Source organism: Girardinichthys multiradiatus, chromosome 20 (genome assembly GCF_021462225.1).
Source record: "Girardinichthys multiradiatus isolate DD_20200921_A chromosome 20, DD_fGirMul_XY1, whole genome shotgun sequence".
Classification (NCBI taxonomy): domain Eukaryota; kingdom Metazoa; phylum Chordata; class Actinopteri; order Cyprinodontiformes; family Goodeidae; genus Girardinichthys; species Girardinichthys multiradiatus.
In genome coordinates this window covers 18263056-18285079 of record NC_061812.1, presented here as the reverse complement: position 1 = coordinate 18285079, position 22024 = coordinate 18263056, and the positions used below count along the sequence as shown (strand labels likewise).

The following is a 22024-nucleotide window of genomic DNA, read 5'->3' as shown; positions in this document are numbered from 1 at the left end:
TTAAAGACTAGGCTTGATAAAGCTAACAGTTAGAGTAATTTGGGTTATCCTGAGATATCGCTGTAGTTATGCTGATATAAGCTTAGGCTGCTGGAGGATATAGTAAACACTTTTACTCACTGCTACTTTCTCCTACTACTTTACATTTATGCATTTGAAGTTATTGTTGGCACTCACTTTATGTTGTCTCTCTTTATCTCCAAACATTACATCTGGCCCGGCGTTTCTGTTTAACAGTGTCTCCCTTCCTGGACGTTGCCATGGGCTGATCTATTGCTGCCATTGACTTCATGTTATTCTTTTTACCCCAACCTTCTCATGGTTAAAGCCATTGATGGAACCACTGCTGGCACTTTTTCATCCAACAGATTGAAAGCACAACTGGCTCAGATGTTATTTGTTTTGCTGTTTCTATCTTAAATAAAGCCATTAATAGAGATACTGCTTCTCTTAACTCATTTTGTTTTGGTATACCAAAGAAAAGTGTCTTAAACCAGTTCTTTTTGTGTGTCTCCTCTGTCCTCTAAAGCCCCAAGCTGCGACAGATGGCCACTCACACTGTGCCAAGTTCTGCTGGAGCTTTCTTTTTGTTTTTGTTTTTTTTTACTTTCCACTGTCGCTACATGCTTACTCAGTAAAAGGTTATCTACTATCATCACTTTGACTTTTGTGTTTATTTTAAAAATTCTTCACTGAGATACTATTTATAGCCATATTTCTGGGTATTAATGTAGCAGGCATAAAAATCCACTATTGGCTGATCTCTAATCTGAATCAAAGGCCTGATGATATCAATAACTAACATGTGCTGGACAGAGCAGAGCCTAGTGAGAGATAACTAGAGACCCTCTGCATGATGTTTAGATAGATAAGTGTGTGTTAGTGTGTTTGTGTACGTATTTGAAAGAAAGAGTGTGTTTTCCTTTTAAGCCTGTGCCCATAGGCAGCTTACTTCTGACCAGCAAGGCAAGCCATAATCAGGCTATATTGGATTCAGACATGTACATGCAAGTCCAAACACAAACACACAAACACACACACACACACACACACACACACACACACACACACACACACACACACACACACACACACACACACACACACACAGGACCAGCCAGCTCTTATCTCAGTCTCTAATGCAGCTGGATGGTTTTGCAGAGCCTTCCAAACCAGGAACAAACAGTCCTGCACTTAGGATTCAGAAAATTGTTTTTTTTAAACTAATGAAATAGCCACACAGCTTTATACAAATATCATTACAGATTTACAAAGGTAAGCAGAATTTAACTTTAAAAGCCGTTTTATTTAACCAGCCAATAGCGTGACTATGATGTCCCTTATTTAGGACAATCTAATCAACATATTTTATCACGCAAATCTGCACAAATATTTAATGTTATTTTGACAGCAGTGGAAACAATTGTTGCTTTTCTGTTTTAATTAAAGCACTTAGATAATGTTATACATTTTACTTTAAATTTCTATGTATAGACGGTAAAGCCATGGGACTTTAACCCAAGGTTATCGCACCGTGACTTACTTATAGTGGCCCAGGGTACTACTACAGTTAACTCAGTGCACCCTGAGTATTATACTGTAGATGCTTGAATTGCTCTGTGGTACATTGATCCCCACACACTGTAAGTGGATGTGGGTTGGGTGGTTTAGGAAGTGAAAGTCATTTCTAAAGTAGCCATGCTGACACAAGTCCAGAAATAGTTGTTAAAAGCAAACGGACAGGAAGAAGACTTGAGCTAAACAGGGATGACTAGACTACTACTCAATCTGTCGCAACCTAATCATCTGTCTGTCAGTCCGTGCACGCAGCCAGTTGCCAGGCTGGAAGGAGGCATCACTCTGGACTGACTGGCGCCGGTGACAAGAGCCATGTATAGGAACAGGACGGCTGTAAGTTTTCCCATGTAGTGAGGGAAAAAAGGTCCTGTTTATGACTTGCGAAAATAACTCCTCCATGATTGATGATTGGTAATTCTGGATGAACTCCTTTTGGGCTCAAGATGTAGGACAGCTGCCCTGGGTGCCATACGTAATTTCTTTCCCTCAACTACACTAGACCTCTTATCCATCTCCAGCCCCATGTGCAAATGTGTTATTGGCACTAAAGCATAGAGATTAAGCACTTAATGCAGTTAAGCTCTTATCTTCAGCAATTTTTCCATACTACCCTCATCTTTTTCATCTCCATATCACAAGAAAAGCCATTAAAACACATCAACAAAGCAAGAAGTCAATACACTATATTTTAATGTGTTTACAAAACGGCAAAGATGAATCACAGACTGGATATCTGATGTTATTTTAACATGTATTGTCTGTATCTTAGTTATATATAGATTTGACTGGAATTTTGCTTGAGATAGCATCCTGTAATAAGGGAAACAGTGGGCAGCTATGTTAGCTCTAAGAGTCATATTACCTCAGCTATAGAGAGACAAAACAAGGAATAACCCAAGCCCACACAATCTTCTCTTGCATTGAATGTGTGCTATTTTAAATTGCAACAAATGAAGCACTCTGTTCTTTTTGAACCTTTAATAAATGAACCCGGATAAGAATATATGCTCTTGCAGATGCGGTAATTGCACATTTGTGTGCACCCACTGTTGATGCAAAGATTTAGGCTATGGGGTCTACAAGCTGTGGCTCCATTGCCACAAGTGGGTCTTTAGAGCCTCCACTGTGGCTCTTCATAACTTTGGCCAAACATGATAAAGAATTGAGCAGCATTTAAAAATGTAAAGGTAACAGATACATGCTAGCCTTAGCAGTTTTTTTGCACTAATAGTGGCATATTTTTGTAGAATGATTTGTTTTGTTTTTTGGTTGCAAACTGTGTTTTGTTTTTACATAATTTTCTATTAGATTTTAATATTACATTAAATAAAATGTTTTCTTTCTCTTATGTCAAAGTTTGATGATTTTCCTTATTTAAAACCTAAAAACATTTGATTTTTTTTTCTCTTTAATTTAAAAATCTGAACAAATTACCATTAGTAGACATAGTAAAAATAAGCTATTTTGCTTTGCAGGGTCGTGTACCTTTTGTAGCTCTAAAGAAATGCTGTTAAATGTCTCTCAGGGTTGTAAAGGTTACTGATCCCAGATCTAGCCTAAAATTTGCTTGTGCGTTTTAAAAAAAATGAAAAACATCTGATAAACTGCTTCTTTCAATTGTGCAAACCATGTACTGGTATTTTGCAGGTTTCAAACATGCACAATACCAGTACATTGGATAAAGACAATAAAATATTTGTCGTCTTTTTTCCATTTATCTCTTTTATTCAATGCTGTAAACCTGTTTATTTTACTAAGATATATGAGATCTCAAAAGTGTACAAATTCCTGTTAAAATTACAGGTTTTTTGATTTAAAAAGATTTACCGCATCATTCGGTTGAAAAACAAACATCTGTGTGAGAGAAAGCAATATAAACAGTAAAGAAAAAGCCACAATAAATGTACACACCAACTAACTAATATTTTGTTGAAGTGCATTATGAGTGAATTTTAAAATTTACTATTTTTTGAATTCACACTATCGTAAATGTGAGTAATTGGAAATAGGGTTCAGTTCTGCTATTAGGCTTTTCTTGACATTTGCTCATAGCCATCATTTAGCTAAATAAGCCTCTTTCGCAAAACACTTCAAACTGGAATTAAGGCGCCTTTTTGTTTGTCTTCATATGTTTTGTGAAAAGATCCACGCATCAAGAGGGGGCAGAAGTCAGCCCCCCTCCTTTATACCCTTGACTTGCCAAGTGAGGTAGTCACAGGCCTGCAACTGCTGACTTCTAAAGGAGAAAACATGCTTATGCGAGTGAGTAATGGAATGATAATGTATGGTTTGTACAACCAGCCAGCAGCATGATTTTCTGGTGCCAAAAAACAGACTGAGAAGTAATTTCTGATGAGAAAAGTAAAAAGATAAGATATATATTATATATTTGAAGAGTTTGCTTGGCTAACAAGAGACGTTGCAAAAACATGTGGATAATGGACGATTTTGATGTGAAAAGAAGGTTATGAGGAGTTTTATGACATTCATTGTATTCGTAGTGTTAATGTCGATGATGCAACATTGCTCGTCAATCTGCACTGCCGGTTATGTTTTTCGGTACACTCACAGCTTGTTTATGAATGACCAGAGGCAGCTAAGAGGAATGTTTTGTGCCAGAGGTAATAGTTGACAGAGAGGTTACGATTCTCATATAGTTTTAAAGGTATCAGTCAAACGAGGAGAGCAGATAAAGGCTCAAGCATTACATACATACGATTGAAAAGTGAAGGCAGTCATTAATAACTGGTGAAAACAGTTGCGGATGACCGGACATTTCGAAACTTTTCCAAAACCTTGTTGGAGAATGTTTAATAGTCTCATTAAAATAGAGAAGAATGAGTGGGTCCTAATTCTAAAAAGTATGTTTGGTTGTTATACAACACCATAAATCACTATGAACACCATCTCCACAGTGAAGTATGGTGGTGGCCGCATCATGCTATGCAGTTGCTTTTCTTCAGAAATTGGGATTTTTATCAAGGTGGTTAAAGTTATTAACAGTTCCAAATACAAGTCAGTTCGGACCCAAAACCTCCAAGAATTCTGTTAGAAACCTAAAGGTGGAGAGGAATTTTATTTTTCAGTATCAGGCTGCTTCCAGAAAGGACAGCTTCCTATGTGGGTGCTGTGTACCACTTTAAAGACACTCTGTAGCTATCGATCTCTCAGCACCTTTTATACAAGATTAAAGACATATTGAGACCTAAATAAAACAATGGGAGGACATTACTAACGATTTAGGAGTAAAAGGTGATTTTAAAAAGCTGTTAGTCATCTTTGCTCACAGTCAGTTTACTCTGGCATCAGTCAGCACCAAGTGACAGTGAATTATGATAATTTTGTTAACAACTGATGATCTAATTACATAGGGTTAGGGGTTATGCACCCTGCTTTTTGCTGTAGTCTAGTGGCGAGCACAAAACATATAGCCTCCTATCTTAAAAGCTATGGAGAGCCGTTTCATTCAAAATTAAATAAATACTGCTATTGATAAATTATTAATAAATATTCCATGAATTAAATAAATATCCCCATGAAATCAAACAAAATAATTATGTTAAAAGAAATGTTCATCTTATTTCATTTAATTCATTTCAAGATTTATTTAATTTACTTAAAGATTTATTTATTTATTTAATAATGCAGTTTTATTTTGTGACACTTTTATTTTGTAAAGCTACTTTACATATTTCAGTGACTTTTACTTTTTAACCCCGTTTTTCATTTTGAGCTCTTTTTATTTCATGTTCTTATATTCAAATGAGGGGGCGGAGCTTTATCTGCTGGGTGATGCTGGGACAGCAGGACCGAGCTCAATTCGTGGTTGTGGCCGGCAAAAGCATGCCGGTTCTTGCCAGAAGGCATCATGCTGGAGCTTCTCCCGCCAGTGCCGCAGCATGCTGGAGGGCGCAAATCCCCAGGCTCCCCTGATGCCAGACCGGCCGTAAAAGTCTGCCACGACGGTTGCCGCTGTTTTTGTGGAAGCCAATGCTGATTATCGGCAAACGGTTGTGTAGTTATTGTTACTATTGCCTGTTAGTCAGTAATTACTTTCAAATGATGATGTCATTATTGGTTATTATTTAATAAAGAGCGTTAGACCCATAACCCATAATATTAACTTGAGATGGAAAATAAATAGCACCATGTGTGTGTATGACGTGCTGAAAGGATGACGAAGACTAATTGCACAAACAGCTTCCACATAAACAGCGGCAACTGCCGTGGCAGGCTTCTACGGCCGGTCTGGCACCTTCTGGCATCCTTCGCAGAATCCCCTGGCTCCCTCCAGCATACTGTCTTCTGTCAAGAACCGGCATGTTTCTGCCGGCCACAGCCATGGATTGAGCTCGGCCCTGCTGTCCCATCGCCGCCCCACAGATAAAGCTCCGCCCCCTCATTTGAATATAAGAACATTAAATAAAAATAGCTTAAAATGAAAAACAGGGTTAAAAAGTAAAAGTTACTGAAATATGTAGAGTAGCTTTACAAAATAAAAGTGTCACAACATAAAACTGCCTTATGAAATAAATAAATAAATCTTTAAGTAAATTAAATAAATCTTGAAATGAATTAAATAAAACAAGATAAAAATTTATTTTAACATAATTATTTTTGTTTTATTTCATGGGGATATTTATTTAATTCATGGAATATTTATAAATAATTTATCAATAGCAGTATTTATTTATTTACTTTTTGAATGAAAGAGCTCTCCATAAAAAGCAGCCTCATAGTGAGTTGAATCATAAAATCCTGATCATAAAGAATAGTCTAATCAGGAGCCAGAGCCTCAGGCTAATAGCTAGTTGTTACATTGCTAAAAATATAAAAGAAATTTTTATTGGCACAGAAACAGAAAAGCATAACAAATCACAAGTTATATAAAAAGACAATTTCTCAATAAAAATAAAAGCATGACAATTTAAAACCTCTAGCAATAACTCTAACAGATTTAGAGCACAAATAAAGAAGAACACCATGCATGGTAATGTTATATATTGAGGTTGAAAGTCAAGCTATTGAATGACACAAAGTTGCTCTATTTAGCTGGTGAAGAACTGGGGAGAAATAGACTATCTATAGTATTAGTGTGTGTGCGAGTATGTAGGTTTGGGAGAGGAACGATGTAAAGAAAGAAAGGATCCGAGACGGGATAGGTCTGTACATAGCTGACATGCATCCAGGCATATTTCTTTATAATTAGATGTGCAATATATGTCAAGCAGGCATAGCTGAGATACTTATGAGACATAAATACATGCGTGCTACACAATGACACTGTCAGATAAGCACATGTATGTGCACTTACGTATTGACAGAAGGAATGCTAAAAGGCAGAGACCATGTCATTTTATTTTATTATAAACTTTCTCTGTAACGCGCAAAAAGCTTTAATGAACAGAAATAGGAAGTCAGCGATGTATATCTGGCAAAATAAGGCATTGTCAAATGGAAATAAAATCTTAATTTAAATTGTTTTACACAAAATAAACAACAAAAATGGACCAATGTTGGACCAGCGTTTGCTTTTCTGCTCTTTAATCTAACCAAACAGCCATGTCAGCAGTCAATATGTCTTTTGAAATCAATAAACGGAGAGAGTTCAAGAGCACTCTTACAACTCACAAATAAAAACAATATCCAGTCTCTCAAAAAGACCAGGAGCTGCTGATCTAAAATTTAAAACTGATTTAAAAAAGCAAGCCCAACTTCCAAATGTGTTCAAATGTTCAACTGATAAAGGTCATGTAGAAAACTCTAATGAAGAGGATTTATTCCCTGAGAACATAACAGGCATGTTATTAATCCTTTATGCAATCAGGTGGAAATATCCTAATGAGATTAAAATATTTTTGTCAAGAGAGACCAAGGCTCAAGGACAGCATGTTCTGCTACTCTGGAAAACTAAGCAGGCCAGTCAATGTTAAAATCACAAAGCGCAACCTTAAGTCAATGAATGCCTTTGAAAGATTTTTACCAACAATTAAATAAGGCATAAAGCAACATCTAGTGGCAATAAGTCAGTCTGTTTGTGTCACCAAAACAACCCGCCCCCTCCCAAACAGTCTTCAGTTCTCTTTATTATGAGTCTATTATGAGGTAAGTCTCCATTAGGTTTTGCGATGGAACTTTTAAGTAATGAAAAACATAAGTGGAGCATTAAAACGTACATTTCAGTAATAACAAGTAGTCCAACTACATCTGAAAGCCATGTAAAACAGGTTTCCTCCAGTGTCGATTGCTCTAAGACTGCAAGGGAAACTCAGCTTCCCCTAAAATGTCAAATATATACTGTTGTGTGTACATGTCATTGACTAAATATGCGCTACAACGCGCTCAACGTTTGCTCAGAATCAGCTACTTATCACTGGTAACGACGTGGCTTTCCTCTCACTCATTCCCGCAGCTTCAGAGCGCTTTAAATAGTGAGTTCAATAGCGAAGCAAAAATGCTGGGCTTTGTCCCACCCCTCGGACGCTCAGCGTCTCTGGGGGTCTATGGGGCAGCCTCGGCTGCAGCAAAACGAGACGAGTCATTGGATAAATGCTGGGCTTTGTCCCGCCCATCGGACGCTCAGCGTCTCTGGGGGTCTATGGGGCAGTGGGCTGGCCTCGGCTTGCCCGGACGCTCAGCTTCTTCATAATGATTGGATGATCTGTCTGAGGCTGAATCCCTTTTTGATTGACAGCGAAATGAGCGAATCAGCGATCTTGAAATTGAGCTTCCCCTCCTTGAAAGACCAGCATCCGCCACTGGTTTCCTCATATAACAAAGGTATAAGTAATACATAAATCATCCAGTAAAGATGTTGAATAACCGAAAATAAACCTACAAATAAACCTGTATTTATAATAATGTGAATGTGTTTTGGAGAAATGCTAAAATACACATCTATTTGTAAATGGTTTGTATTGTAATTTGCTGATTTTAGTTAATTCATTGGACTGAACTGGATATATGCAATTAGATATGAAATGGACCTGTTTGCCTTGAGTGATTTGAGATGGCTTTTGTTGTGAACTCACCTTAGAATGAACTAAAGCTAAAGTTTTTCCAGTCTTTGCAGTGAAGATTTAAGTTGGAAAACAACGTTTAAGTGCTAAAACAATTGAAAGAAGACGAGGGCACCCTGATAGCTCCCTGGATTAAACTGTGAGGGAAGTTATTGTTTTTTTTATTTAAAAATGTGGAAAGCATCCAGTTAAATCTGAATGAAAAATGAGTTCTGGTTGTCTACGAAAAACCCACTTTGTTCTGATGGAGTCTGCTTTAGACCTCATTCTGATTGTTTGTGGAAATTGGGGGCAGTTATCGGGAACATGCAAGAAAAGAAAGAAATAAACAGGACTTTTTAAACACGCACACACACACCGTGACACATTAATAATAATTTCAAGGAACTTCAAAAGCAATAAACAGAAATCAAATTAAAATGTTCAAGGGCAGTTGATTGTATTCAGTTGGAAATGAAAAATAAATGTCTCTCCTTTCCATCTTTGTCTCATCTCCATCTTTCTGTCCCAAAGGAGGGTGTGCAGCATTCTAATGAAAAAGCAGCCTTAATATAATTTTCCTCCCCAAGTCCATCTGGTAATAATTGTAGCATGTAGCAAATGTAGCTGTGTTTGGATAAAGCTCTGAGATACATGAGGCCCCCTGACACTCACCAAGTAAACGTGTGTGTGTGTGTGTGTGTGTGTGTGTGGGCGAGACAAAGCGGGAATGAAAAAAAAAAAATCATGTGACTGGTGAGAGGCTTTGCTGTGACCACGCTCGCAGTTGTGAGACTGCCAAGCAGCTGGGTGATGGGCCAGCATAACTAAATCATCTTTATTGTCAGCGCAGTTTTACATGGACGAGCAGAGACCGGGTCGGGCAGTTTGGTGACCTCTGCTCTTACATGGGATTAATGTGACTTAAGTTATGATTAGTGGCAACTAGAGGCTTAGACTGTTTTGAAAAAGACCCAAATGCACACAGATTAACACACGTCTATATTTAACTGATATTTACTGCTTCTATGCCGATATCCAGCCAAACGGATTTTTTCAAAAAGATTCAGAAGTTAAGTTTAGTTCAAACTTTTTTGATCAACTGAACATTTCACCTTTAGAATCAGAATCAGAATCAGAATCAGAAAAGCTTTATTGCCAAGTACGTTTTTGGACATACAAGGAATTTGTTTTGGCGTAGTCGGTGCAATACAGTACAAATTAAACAGTACAAACATATCTACAATATAATATAAATATAAGTGCACAGTTTTAAGTGAGTGAGAGTAAATATAGAGCAGTATAAGATGCAAGAGCGATACAACAGTGCAGGTGATCATTGTGCAAGTAAAGCAGTGCAAGTAAGCAGGAGTCCAAGCTGAGCGTTAATGTAACGCATAGAGTTGCAGGTTACAGGTGTCCTGTCAGCAAAAAAAGGGGGGGTGTGGGGGAAAGGGGGAATGTCAGGGTGGTTTCCGGGCTTTGTTAACCAGGCTGGTGGCAGATGGGAAAAAACTGTTCTTGTGGCGTGAGGTTTTGGTCCGGATGGACCGCAGCCTCCTGCCAGAGGGGAGAGTCTCAAAGAGTCTGTGACCGGGGTGGGAGGGATCAGCCAGAATCTTCCCTGCCCGCTTCAGGGTCCTGGAGGTGTACAGTTCCTGGAGCGACAGTAGACTGCAGCCAATCACCTTCTCAGCAGACCGAATGACACGCTGCAGCCTGCCCTTATCCTTGGCTGTAGCAGCGGCGTACCAGATGGTGATGGAGGAGGTGAGGATGGACTCAATGATGGCTGTGTAGAAGTGCACCATCATAGTCTTTGGCAGGTTGAATTTCTTCAGCTGCCGCAGGAAGAACATCCTCTGCTGGGCTTTCTTGATGAGGGAGCTGATGTTTGGCTCCCACTTGAGATCCTGGGAGATGATGGTTCCCAGGAAGCGGAAAGATTCCACAGTGTCAATTGTGGAGTCACAGAGGGTGATGGGGGCAGGTGGGGCTGGGTTCTGCCTGAAGTCCACAACCATCTCCACTGTCTTTAGAGCGTTGAGCTCAAGGTTGTTCTGGCTGCACCAGTCCAACAGATGGTCCACTTCCCATCTGTACGCGGACTCGTCACCATCAGAGATGAGTCCGATCAGGGTGGTGTCGTCCGCAAACTTCAGAAGCTTGACAGACTGGTGACTGGAGGTGCAGCTGTTGGTGTACAGGGAGAAGAGCAGAGGAGAGAGAACACAGCCTTGGGGGGAACCGGTGCTGATGGTCAGGGAGTCAGAGACGTGCTTCCCCAGCCTCACGCGCTGCTTCCTGTCAGACAGGAAGTCAGTGATCCACCTGCAGGTGGAGTCGGGCACACTCAGCTGGGAGAGCTTCTCCTGGAGCAGAGCTGGGACGATGGTGTTGAAGGCAGAGCTGAAATCCACAAACAGGATCCTGGCATAGGTTCCTGTGGAGTCCAGGTGCCGGAGGATGAAGTGAAGGGCTAGGTTGACTGCATCATCTACAGACCTGTTGGCTCTGTAGGCAAACTGCAGGGGGTCCAGGAGGGGGTCGGTGATGTCTTTTAGGTGTGAGAGCACAAGGCGCTCAAAGGACTTCATCACCACAGAGGTCAGGGCGACGGGTCTGAAGTCATTAAGCCCTGTGGTCCTTGGCTTCTTGGGAACAGGGACGATGGTGGAGGACTTGAAGCAGGCTGGCACATGACATGTCTCCAGTGAGGTGTTAAAAATGTCTGTGAAGACTGGAGACAGCTGATCAGCGCAGTGCTTCAGGCTGGCTGGTGAGACAGAATCCGGACCAGCAGCTTTCCGGGGGTTCTGTCTCCTGAAGAGTTTGTTGACGTCCCTCTCCTGGATGGAAAGGGCCGTCCTCGGCGTGGGTAGGGGGCTGGTGGGGGGGAACTTCAGGGTGGGGGTTGGAGGTGCCAAGGCCCCTCTTGAGGTTGGAGAGATGGGGGTGGTGGATTGTGGCTGCAGCTGTTGGGGGGCGTCGTGGGAGATGGTTGCAGGACTGTCCCTTTGTCTTTCAAAGCGGCAGTAGAACTCGTTCAGGTCGTTGGCGAGGCGTCGGTCGTTGATGGAGTGGGGGGCTTTCGGCTTGTAATTGGTGATTTGCTTGAGCCCTTTCCAGACAGACGCAGAGTCGTTGGCTGAGAACTGGTTTTGGAGCTTCTCAGAGTACAGTCGTTTGGCCTCTTTCACTGCCTTGCCAAACTTGTACTTAGCCTCTCTGTATATGTCTTTGTCCCCACTCCTGAAGGCCTCTTCCTTATCCAGTCTTAACCTTCTGAGTTTAGCTGTGAACCAGGGTTTGTCGTTGTTGTAACTCACCCTGGTGCATGATGGTACACAGCTGTCCTCACAGAAGCTGATGTAGGAAGTCACAGCCTCTGTGTACTCGTCCAGACTGTTGGTAGTAGTCCTGAACACATCCCAGTCTGTACAGCCTAAACACGCCTGGAGATTCTCCACAGCCTCACTGCTCCACTTCCTTGTCCTCACAACAGGTTTGCAGAGCTTTAGTTTCTGCCTGTATGCAGGAATCAGGTGGACCATGATGTGGTCGGATTGGCCCAGTGCAGCACGTGGGACGGCGTGATAAGCGTCTCTGATGGTGGTGTAACAGTGATCCAGAATGTTGTCCTCTCTGGTCGGACATTTTATAAACTGTCTGTATTTGGGAAGTTCGTGGGTCAGATTACCTTTGTTAAAGTCACCAGCGACGATTACTAAGGAGTCCGGGTTGGTCCGCTCCACACTCAGTATCTGGTCGGCGAGCATGCGCTGTGCGACCTGCACGTTAGCTTGCGGCGGGATGTAAACACCGACCAGGATGAATGAAGCGAACTCACGGGGGGAATAGAAAGGCTTACAGTTTAAGATGAAGGATTCCAGGTCTGGAGAACAGTGCTGCTGAATCACTGTCACGTCGTTGCACCAACCACTGTTGAGGTAAAAACAGATTCCTCCACCTTTCGCTTTGCCGGAGAGTTCCGTGTCTCTGTCCGCTCTGTAGAGCTGGAATCCTGCCAGCTGCAGCGCAGAGTCCGGTATTAATCCACATAGCCACGTCTCCGTGAAGCACAAAACTGCCGATGAATAAAAGTCCCTGTTTTTCCCCAACAACAGTTGTAGTTCCTCCATTTTGTTGGGAAGTGAGCGCACGTTAGAGAGAAATATTCCAGGTAACGGTGTTCGTAGTCCACGCTGGCGAAGTCGTACCAGCACCCCAGCCCGTTTCCCTCTCTTCCTGCGTTTCACCGCGTGAACAAAGGTGAGCTGCACCTTTGACCAGAATGTCCAAATATTCCAGAGCAGTAGGTAGAAAAGTTGGAAATAACTCCTCTGGTGTAGTAGCCCTGATGTTCATGAGTTCTTCTCTGGTGAGAGAGCTCCGGGTACCATCACAGAAGACCGTTTTAAAGCAAAAAACAAAACAAAACAATGCGCACCAACACGCCGAGGCGACCATCTGCGGCGCCAAAGGTTCTCATATCAGAGTCAGATTATCAAAGGAGTACTTAACATATCAGACTCATCCCTTAATACTGTCAGGGGACTGAGGTGATTTCACAATGATTACATCATTAAAAACTATAATATGTCAATGTTGTTGAATTAAATCCAGGTTACGTCTTTGTGTTGTTGCTTTACTCAATCCACACAACAATCCTCCTGTACGTTCTGGTGAAATCTGCAGAAACAGATTCATTCAAGTAGTCCAAACAATCATCAGTACAATTAATATTCTTCTTCAAAGTCAAAATCAGTTGACTAATTAAGCACATTTAAAATGTGCTACATTAGGCAGGATTTCATTATGGTATCCTGAATTTTTTATCACCCAGAAATAAACTATACTGAACCTTTAATCTCCCTGTGCTTTTTCTTTTTGTTGTGTGTGTTTCAATTGCGTTGTTTTAGTAGTGTTTTCAGCAATAAATCTGTAACTAATGACATTTTCACATCATCTTCACTCTATAACTTGTGTAAAGTCTCTAAACATTGTGCTAAGGTGTAGCTATAAACAAACATATTTCACAGACTTCTGCATTTTCTCACTTATGTGGCAAAGGGGAGATAATAGAGCTTATATCGAAACTACAACCTGCTATTGTGCAGCTATAAGGTGTGATTCTTTTCACTGAGGTTAACCTGAAACAAATGTAAAATTCCTCCAAACTCTGGAAAACCATACAATAATAATAGATGTTTAATAAATTAAGAAAGATGTATCCCAAAAGAGCATTACTCACAAACTAAAGTGTCTACTCCCTCTGACACCCAATGGCTAAAAGCAGAGGTCCACAATTTACGACAGCTAAAACAAAACGAAAATATTGCTGAGAATATTGTTCTAAGTGCTTAATAGCCTCCCCTCACAGAGCTGCACCGTGAGGGGTAAGGGTAATCTCAGGGTAAGCACTACCTCCCTACAGGGCCATTTTCTGGAGTAGATTTCTATGTAGTTACCTTGTTTTTAATGTGGTAGTTGTAGTGGAAATGGAAAAGAGTAAAGAACGGTCCCAAAAAACTATCTTGGTTCCTCAAAAATGTTCCTGAAGATATTAAGAGATTGGCAATGTTTTCTTGAGTAAAAGCTATCTGGTGACATTGAATTTCAAGACAATCTAAAAACTTCAATCTGAAAATTTAAAACTACACAACATAAAAATGAATTACTTGTTTTCCACTTCTATGGAACTGATTTGTTAAAAACAATATTTAACCAACAGAGAGCTTTCTTACAGGTAAGCCTGTTTGATCAGCTTTCGCTTTTATAATTCACTGTATGATGTAGTCAATCTCTGTTTTAGGGATTAAGGCTAACCCAAAATAATTAGCATTTCTTTGACACAGTATCCTTCATTCAATGGCAATACACTGATGGCTAGTAAAAATAAACTGTATATAAACATGTGTCCTCTGCCTCCAAGCTTTAAATTCCAGATATTCTTTTCTAAATACAAGTGGAGAGCTGCGCAAACCCAGTCCAACAGAGAGCTATAATTGAACCTCAAGTCTTGCAGTTACCGTACATACAAGAATACCACAATGTAAACTATAAACTGTGACCAACATAGAGGTTTAAAATATTCTGAGACGATATCTCTGAAGTTTCACAGCCCCAAAAAGGGAATTTGAGGAAAAAAAAGATCATGTCATAAATCCCCAAAAAAGAACAAAATGTGAGAGGTGACACAGTTGTTCCTCTTTGCAGTAAATGGAGGGAACTGACACATGAAAAACCACACACTCTGTTTGGTACATTCACAGGCAGTGTGACTGCAGAGTATGTTTACACAAAAATACAAAGCACAGTGCAAAGCTGAATTAATGATCATCTGTTTCCATTTGATATCAGACATAAGAGACATATTTCCAATGTTCACCCTTCTGACCTTTTCAAGGTAAATTAGTACTGATCCATAATAAAATCTTCATTTCAAAAAATTCATAGTTTTCCAGACACACATTTCAAGAGTTCTCCATCAGATTTTACCTTACAATATGTAAATGTGAATGCAAAACAATGACCTTGTTGGAATGTATTAACTTTAGGTTTACCATTGCAATGATGAGATTGGGCCCAACTTGGTTGTGTAGTAAAAGGGTAATAAACTGCTTTTTTGTATATGGACATATGTAGATCATCTCTAATTTAAAATCTGGATCACTTAAAGTGCTAATGCTTTGTATGGACTTATAAACTAGAACTAGTTTAAGAACCACAGGTCCAGTTTAAAACCCAAAATGATATCAGACGTTATCTTATTTTTTGAAAGTGTCAGTGACTCAAACACCAAAACGACCGATAAGTTACAATAAAAGATTGTTCTTTTCATATGACAATTCAATGGTGAAAAACATAACTAATCAGTATTTCTTCACTAGTGTGTTGCGGGTCTTTGTCAGGGCAAAAAGATGCCAGAAAAATAAATACATAAATAAATAAAATAAATGAAGTCTCATCTATTCACCCTCCTTACTGTGAGTGGTGATACTGTCCTGCAGTGCAAGTTGGCACACATTGTATCACACATAGAAGAAGAGATACAAAGTTTGCTATGCTAACTGAGCGGGGTGATATGCAGCTACAATGTAGGCAATATAAGATACTGTTTTCCTGAGAAATAAAGGGATGCCGACCCCCTTCACAATTTATTACATTACCAAGCAACAAAAAGAGTCAGCGGGTGGAGCTATCATGTGACCGCCTGCTAAATTTGTAGAAGTCTCCCTCAGTTCTGGTGCTGCACTGGGATGAGCGAGTATCCTTTCCTTGCCACTCAAGGAGTAAAACTCCTCTCACCATTCAGCATTACCTATCTCTGTCAAAATGGCTTATCAGCTCTGGTTCAGAATGCCAAATCAAACTGGACACAGCCAGACCTCAGATTTTCCTTGTCTACAATAACTCCAGACTCTGAAGCTCTTATCAGGTGCAAAAATCATGATCAATTCTCACATTTATTGCTACAAATTGCGGTTGATTTTGTTGGAGTTGCACCAAGGTTGAACTTGGTGCTGATTAAGGTTTTTCAAAGTACAATAAGCTCCAGTACTTAGTTTCAGATAGGTAGCCAGAAGAAATTTTTATTTTATAAACCTGAATTTTGAATTGCATTTTTCTAAATTTATTTCAGTTTTGTTGGAAAAAAAAAAAAAACTGCCACTGAAAAGTTTTTTTCATTACTACAATGTTGGTTACAGCATCTTTGAAAAACTACAAAATGTGAGTTATAAACAACAATTCTCAGTATTTGCAGTTCTTCCTTTCATGCAATGTTGTGAGTGATTACACTAAATCTTATGTCAGCCAAATTTTTAAAAAAGCAACTGAGAACCACTAATTTAAATAATAAAATTTATATAAAAAGCATTTATTTTTTTATTAGAAAAAGAATGTCTGGAAACTGAAATATTTTTCCATACTGTGAAAATGAAAAAAATAAATCAAATGAATTATTTTCCATACTTTTAAAGACTGCATAAGGAATCCTGTTGTGTAACACTTTAGTTTTTACAGTGCAGTTTCAGATCTGGTCACAGATATTAGATTTTTGTAGCTACAATATGGGTCTCATGAGGGTTAAGAGGCAATATGCATACAAATGTTTGAAATGCATGCAACTAACTTGCCAGATTCATAGTAGATTTTCCACCAGTCCGTGCTCATACCACAGTTTGAAATCCTAGCAGGGCCACTTACACAAAGGAGCCATTCACCGGGGTTTGTTCGTGACTTATGAGCATGCACTCACGCACGCTCATGGACACAGAGACATACGCACAGCTTTCAGTCAGTCTAAAATTTAACCAAACCTTAACTGCCCCAAAACCCCACAGTGACCGCGTAAAAAGTGGTTCTCATGTTACAAACTCACCCAAAATAGACCTTAAGTACATAGTGGAGACATCTGATGACGTAAATTATAGTTTAGACTGATCATACACATTAGAGTGTGCAAAAACACACACAGACTCTCTTTTACTAGCTTAAATGCAGAGAAAAAAAAAAAAGTAAAACATGCCAACTTGTGGTGCAAATTAAGTGATTTAGGTTCACTCCAATTCTGTTTGTGGGGTATGAATGTCTAAGTCTAAAAGAAAATACACAGTAATTCAAATATACAACAAATAGGTTCAAATATGTAGCACTTTCAATTATTTCACACCACGACATTTGAAAATTTGGGTCAAGGAAAAAAACTGAGGCACACAGCTTTCTCTTGTGGGTTTTCCAAATGAAGACTAATGCTTTCAGGACTGAAAAAAAAAAGAAAACTACTCTCCCATCCTGGGATTGGGGGAGAGAAAGAATCACTAGAGGATGTACTCAAAAAGCAGTAGTTTGTAGAAAAAGTGATCGCTGTAGAGGAAACAGGCGCTAAGACTTCTGGCGCTAGTGGGCTGAGCAATCAAAACAATCCCTCTATGCTCAGATTGAAGAGAAAGGGATTGACGCCAGACTCTTCAGCACGCTTCGTCTGAGAGAGGGGGGTGTGGTGGGGAGAGAAGGAAGGAACAAGAGATATACAAAATGATAGGGAATGAAGTGGAGACGGACAGTAAATAAGAAGTCCCTCTACTTAACTTCCCTTATATCTTTCTCTTTCTCTGTTCTCCTCTTCTCATCACTTTATTTTTAGGTTTTTTAAATAATTTCAGTCAAACTTTCTTGGCTTTTTCCAGCCTCATCCACCATGTATGTTTAATAAATCAGGGTTGTAGAGAAAGTACATGGGAATTTCCCACACCATGGCAGGACCAGACCCAGCCCCCACCACCCACACTAGCTCGTTTTATGCCTCTCCCTTGACTCCCTCCATCTGCTGTCAGGGGAGTCTTGAGGAAAACCACCCATATTCCACCACAGACTATTCTGGATGTTTGCCGGAAATGTATCCCTCACAGACTTTAAACTTGAGCTCTATAAAAGTCAAAGAATAGAAGATTATTTCTCTACTTTTGAATAAAAAAAGTCCATCTTCAGTAAAATTGTCAGTCTGAGAAATAATACAAAAACAATCTAATTCCCTGAGGTGGGAACACTGTTTTGAAGCAGTTTGAAAGGATTTTAACATCAGAAACATTTGATCCCTGAGCTCCAATTATCCAAACATTTTCTGTGCACTTATTTAGGTCAAAGCTTCAACAGGACAAACCTAAAAAGTCCCAAAGCATTTTATTCATAATGATGAAGTCATTTCCAAAACACCTCAAGCTAATCTAAACCATTTCTTATTCAGTCTCCAACAATGCACCCATGTAAAATGTAAACATCTGATTTTTACTTTTATCATTTCATCGATATCCAAACAAAGCTTTAATTGACTAAACATGAGATTTAGAAACCGTTTTCAATTTTGTAGACAGGATGAAGTTTTTCTCCTTCCAACTCCAGATTGTGTGCTGCTATCTCCTTTGTTTACAAGGCTGTGCAGATGCGTGCAAGACAGTGCAAGTGTTAACACCTTACTAAACATGAATTACATCATCTTTCCTTTTAAGTGTATAATTACAGTCCCACTGCACTAAGGCATAGAGGTCTAAAGAATTCCCCTAAAATTATTTCTGCATTTCAACAAGACCCGAGCAGATGTCTAATGAAGAGGTTAGTGGTGTGTTTTTGCATAAATACACAGAAATAAACTTCATACATTCAAAGAGATATGATAACAACGTTGTGGCCTCTCTTTTCTGCTGCACATTGATAGGAAGACAACTGTAAGCAGGTTCCTTGTCAGGGTAGTAAAATGCTTTTCTTATACACTGTAGATTTTACAAAAACAAAGGGAGATTACACAAGAGGATACATGCCTCTTGATTATTAAGAAAGGACATTTTGAAACTAGAAACTTCTCTGGGGGCCTTAATGTAGAATATATTGCCAAACGTATTTGCTCATCTGCCTTCCCACACATATAAACTTGAGTGACTTCATATTGTTAACCCATTGTGTTTAATATGATATCAGCTAACTCCTTGCAGCTACAATATAACAGCTTCAACTCTTCTGGGAAGGCTTTCTACAAGGTCAACTAGTGACCATTGTTCCACATCTGTGAGGTTAGACACTGATGTCAGGCAAGAAGCCTTGACCAGTGGTCTCTGTGTTGAGTTCAGGACTCTATGCCAGTTGAAGCATTTCAAGACTTCCTTTTATTGGAACTAAGGGATCAACCAAACTCCTGAAAAACCAGCAAACACCATAAACCCTTCGGCACCACACTTTATACTTGACACAATGTAGTCAGACAAGGGCCGTTCTCCTGACAACTGCCAAACACTTATTAGTCCACTGAACTGCAAGACAGAGCGGCAAAATTTGTCATTCCAGAGAACATGTCTCTGCTGCTCTAGATTTCAGAGGAGGCATGCTTTACCTCATTGCATCCAACACTTTGCATTGCACTTGGTGATGTAAGATTTGGATGCAGCTTTTCAGCCATGGAAGCCAGTTCCATGAAGCTCACTGTTCATGAACTAATCTGAAGGTCTGTATCTATGAAATCTGCAGAAAGTTCAAAGACTTCCTGACTGTGACCTCTTCTTTGGCTAACATTTGTATACTCAGTCTGCATGTCTAGGTCCTGGATTGTGTACACATGTGGCCATGGAAGTGATTCAATGGCTTAGAGAGGAAGTCCAATACATTCAGAAATCTAATATATATAGTTAATTAATTAATATATAGTAAGGCATAAACTTTGTTTTTAAAAGTGCTTAAAAGTTGGGTTTTGTATTTTATGTGAACATTTTGTTTCAAATGTCTTAGCATGGACTGGATATTTCAATACAACGAAGTAGAAATATATAAAAAATTAAGTCAACCTCTACGTTTAGAGGCCATAACAAAAGTGGAACCAATTGCCTCTGATTTGATAGATTAGGCTTTTCACTCAGGATCAGCAGCCTCTTTGTCATGAACGTCCTACATAAATCACCAGGCACACAGAGATCCAGCTATATTACCCTCACAATACTGGATTTGTTGGTAAAACCAAAACAAATCTGACTTAATAACAACTCAGTCTTTTAGTTCAAAATCAGTGTTGTGACATGCAGTAGTATCTGAATGATCAAACACCATCCTGATGAAAATCAAAGCATGTCGTTTAATGAAGACTTTAGTTCTGCCTTTAAAGCATCCAGTGCTTTAGCTAGTAGTGTACATTTATACTCTTTTACGACAGTAAGAAAGATAGGTGAGTTCTTCAAAGCTAATGAAAGCATAATATTTCTACACAAAAAAATGCTAAAATCAATAAAAGTGAAAACTTATTTTGACAGCTATCCCTCACATATAATTTAGCACAATATACACTGTAAAAGGCTTGACTTTATCCAACCAATACCTCCGTATTTGTTTCTTTCTTGTTCATAATAAGAAAAATCATATGGGTTGGATATAACAAACATAATGTGAATATCTTGTTAAACTAAAATAGTATTTAGACACAAGGTATGCACAATACAAATAAGGGACAGCCATTGTTGGTAGTATGGTTGGGATTTTTACCTTTGCTTGTGAGCTACTTTTCTGTCAGTTCAATGTTAGTAATAATAAACACCATGTTTATGTTTCAAAATATTAAAAGCAATTATTGTGAAGTGCTTAGCAGCAGAGTTGCACCACAGAATTTAACTGTTGTATTCAAGTACCCATTTTCATACTGAGTAAGGTTTATTTTTAGACAAGTACTTGTTTTATGGGGCTCTGTTTGTATGCAACGGTAGATTTATAGCTACAAATACTGAAATGATTATATAAAAAATACATTTAATCATAGCTTTCATCACTATTGCAATAAAAAACAAATTATTGTGATAATATTTCAAGTTTATATCCAAAATTTATAGTACAACTGGGTTTTGTGTAGACATACTATCTTATGTGTGCTCATATACACATTTTAATCCCAGACGAAGGTTTTCAGTCAGTCTTTTCTGATGTTTAGTGTTTTGCTGAATTATTTCCACATAAATATATTTATATTTAGATGAGCATTTGTGTAGATCAGGTGTAAAGATCCCGTCTTTGTCTCTGTTAGCCGATCTTCCCAATGCAATTGATGTCTAAGGTTTTTAAACCTAAATTTTACATGAGAATTGTGGACTGTTAAATCAATTATAAATTATGTAAAATCAACCAGTCAAATTCTGCCTAAACTGAGTACAACAAGCTTTTCTGAAATGTGGGGCTGTGATTTACCTCTGCAGCCTGGGTCTCCTGGTGCAGTAGAGTCAGTCCTGTCAGATCCTCCAGAAATGAGTGGGAGGAATTAAAAACCTTGGACAGAAAGCTGAAACCTTCCCTCTCATAGTGGTCCAAGACCTACATGAACAAAAAAAGAAAACATTTAAAGACAAACTAGATTCCTGAAGGAGTAAAGTTTGTACTGGTTCAATGAGGACTCTAAGTATTTCATAGTAATTTCAATGTCTTACATTTCTACTTATGATAGAAAACAAAGCTCAAACAATGAAAACAAAAAGAAATGCCTTTACTGGAGATTATTAAAAAGAGAATACAATATAGCATAGTTTAAACTATAGCTGCAAAATATATTGAATCACAAACAGTATTGGAATATCGATGTGTGCAATGTCGCAATCACAAAGGACTTTATGGATGCCATATTTGGTAGTCTGTTATATTTTAAGTACCATGCCTACAAACTCTGTATGCCAGTAAAATATTTTACCACTTGGATTTACTTTCAGTGCCCTGTATGCCGAAACCTGACAGTGAGTTTAGTGACCAAGATGCTAAACTCATGGGAGATTTGGGGACATTGTGATGATGGAAAAGAAAGAGATCAGAGATCGCAACTAATATAGTTATCGTAATATCTAAAAATAACATTTTAATTACAGATTTTCCTCATATTGTGCAGAACTACTTTAACCAAGCACAAAATTCAAAAGTTAGCTAGAGAATAT

At 39.0% G+C, this 22024-nt stretch overlaps 1 protein-coding gene across 3 annotated transcripts in view; it reads right to left on the bottom strand.

Moving 5' to 3' along the window:
- Positions 1-22024, bottom strand: part of atg7 (ATG7 autophagy related 7 homolog (S. cerevisiae)) — a 104726-nt gene that overhangs the window by 26166 nt on the left and 56536 nt on the right. For all 3 annotated transcript variants that reach the window (XM_047347015.1, XM_047347016.1, XM_047347017.1), the window contains exon 18: positions 21294-21416. In XM_047347015.1, the coding sequence (XP_047202971.1) occupies positions 21294-21416 (123 nt within the window). The remainder of the gene's footprint in view (positions 1-21293; positions 21417-22024) is intronic.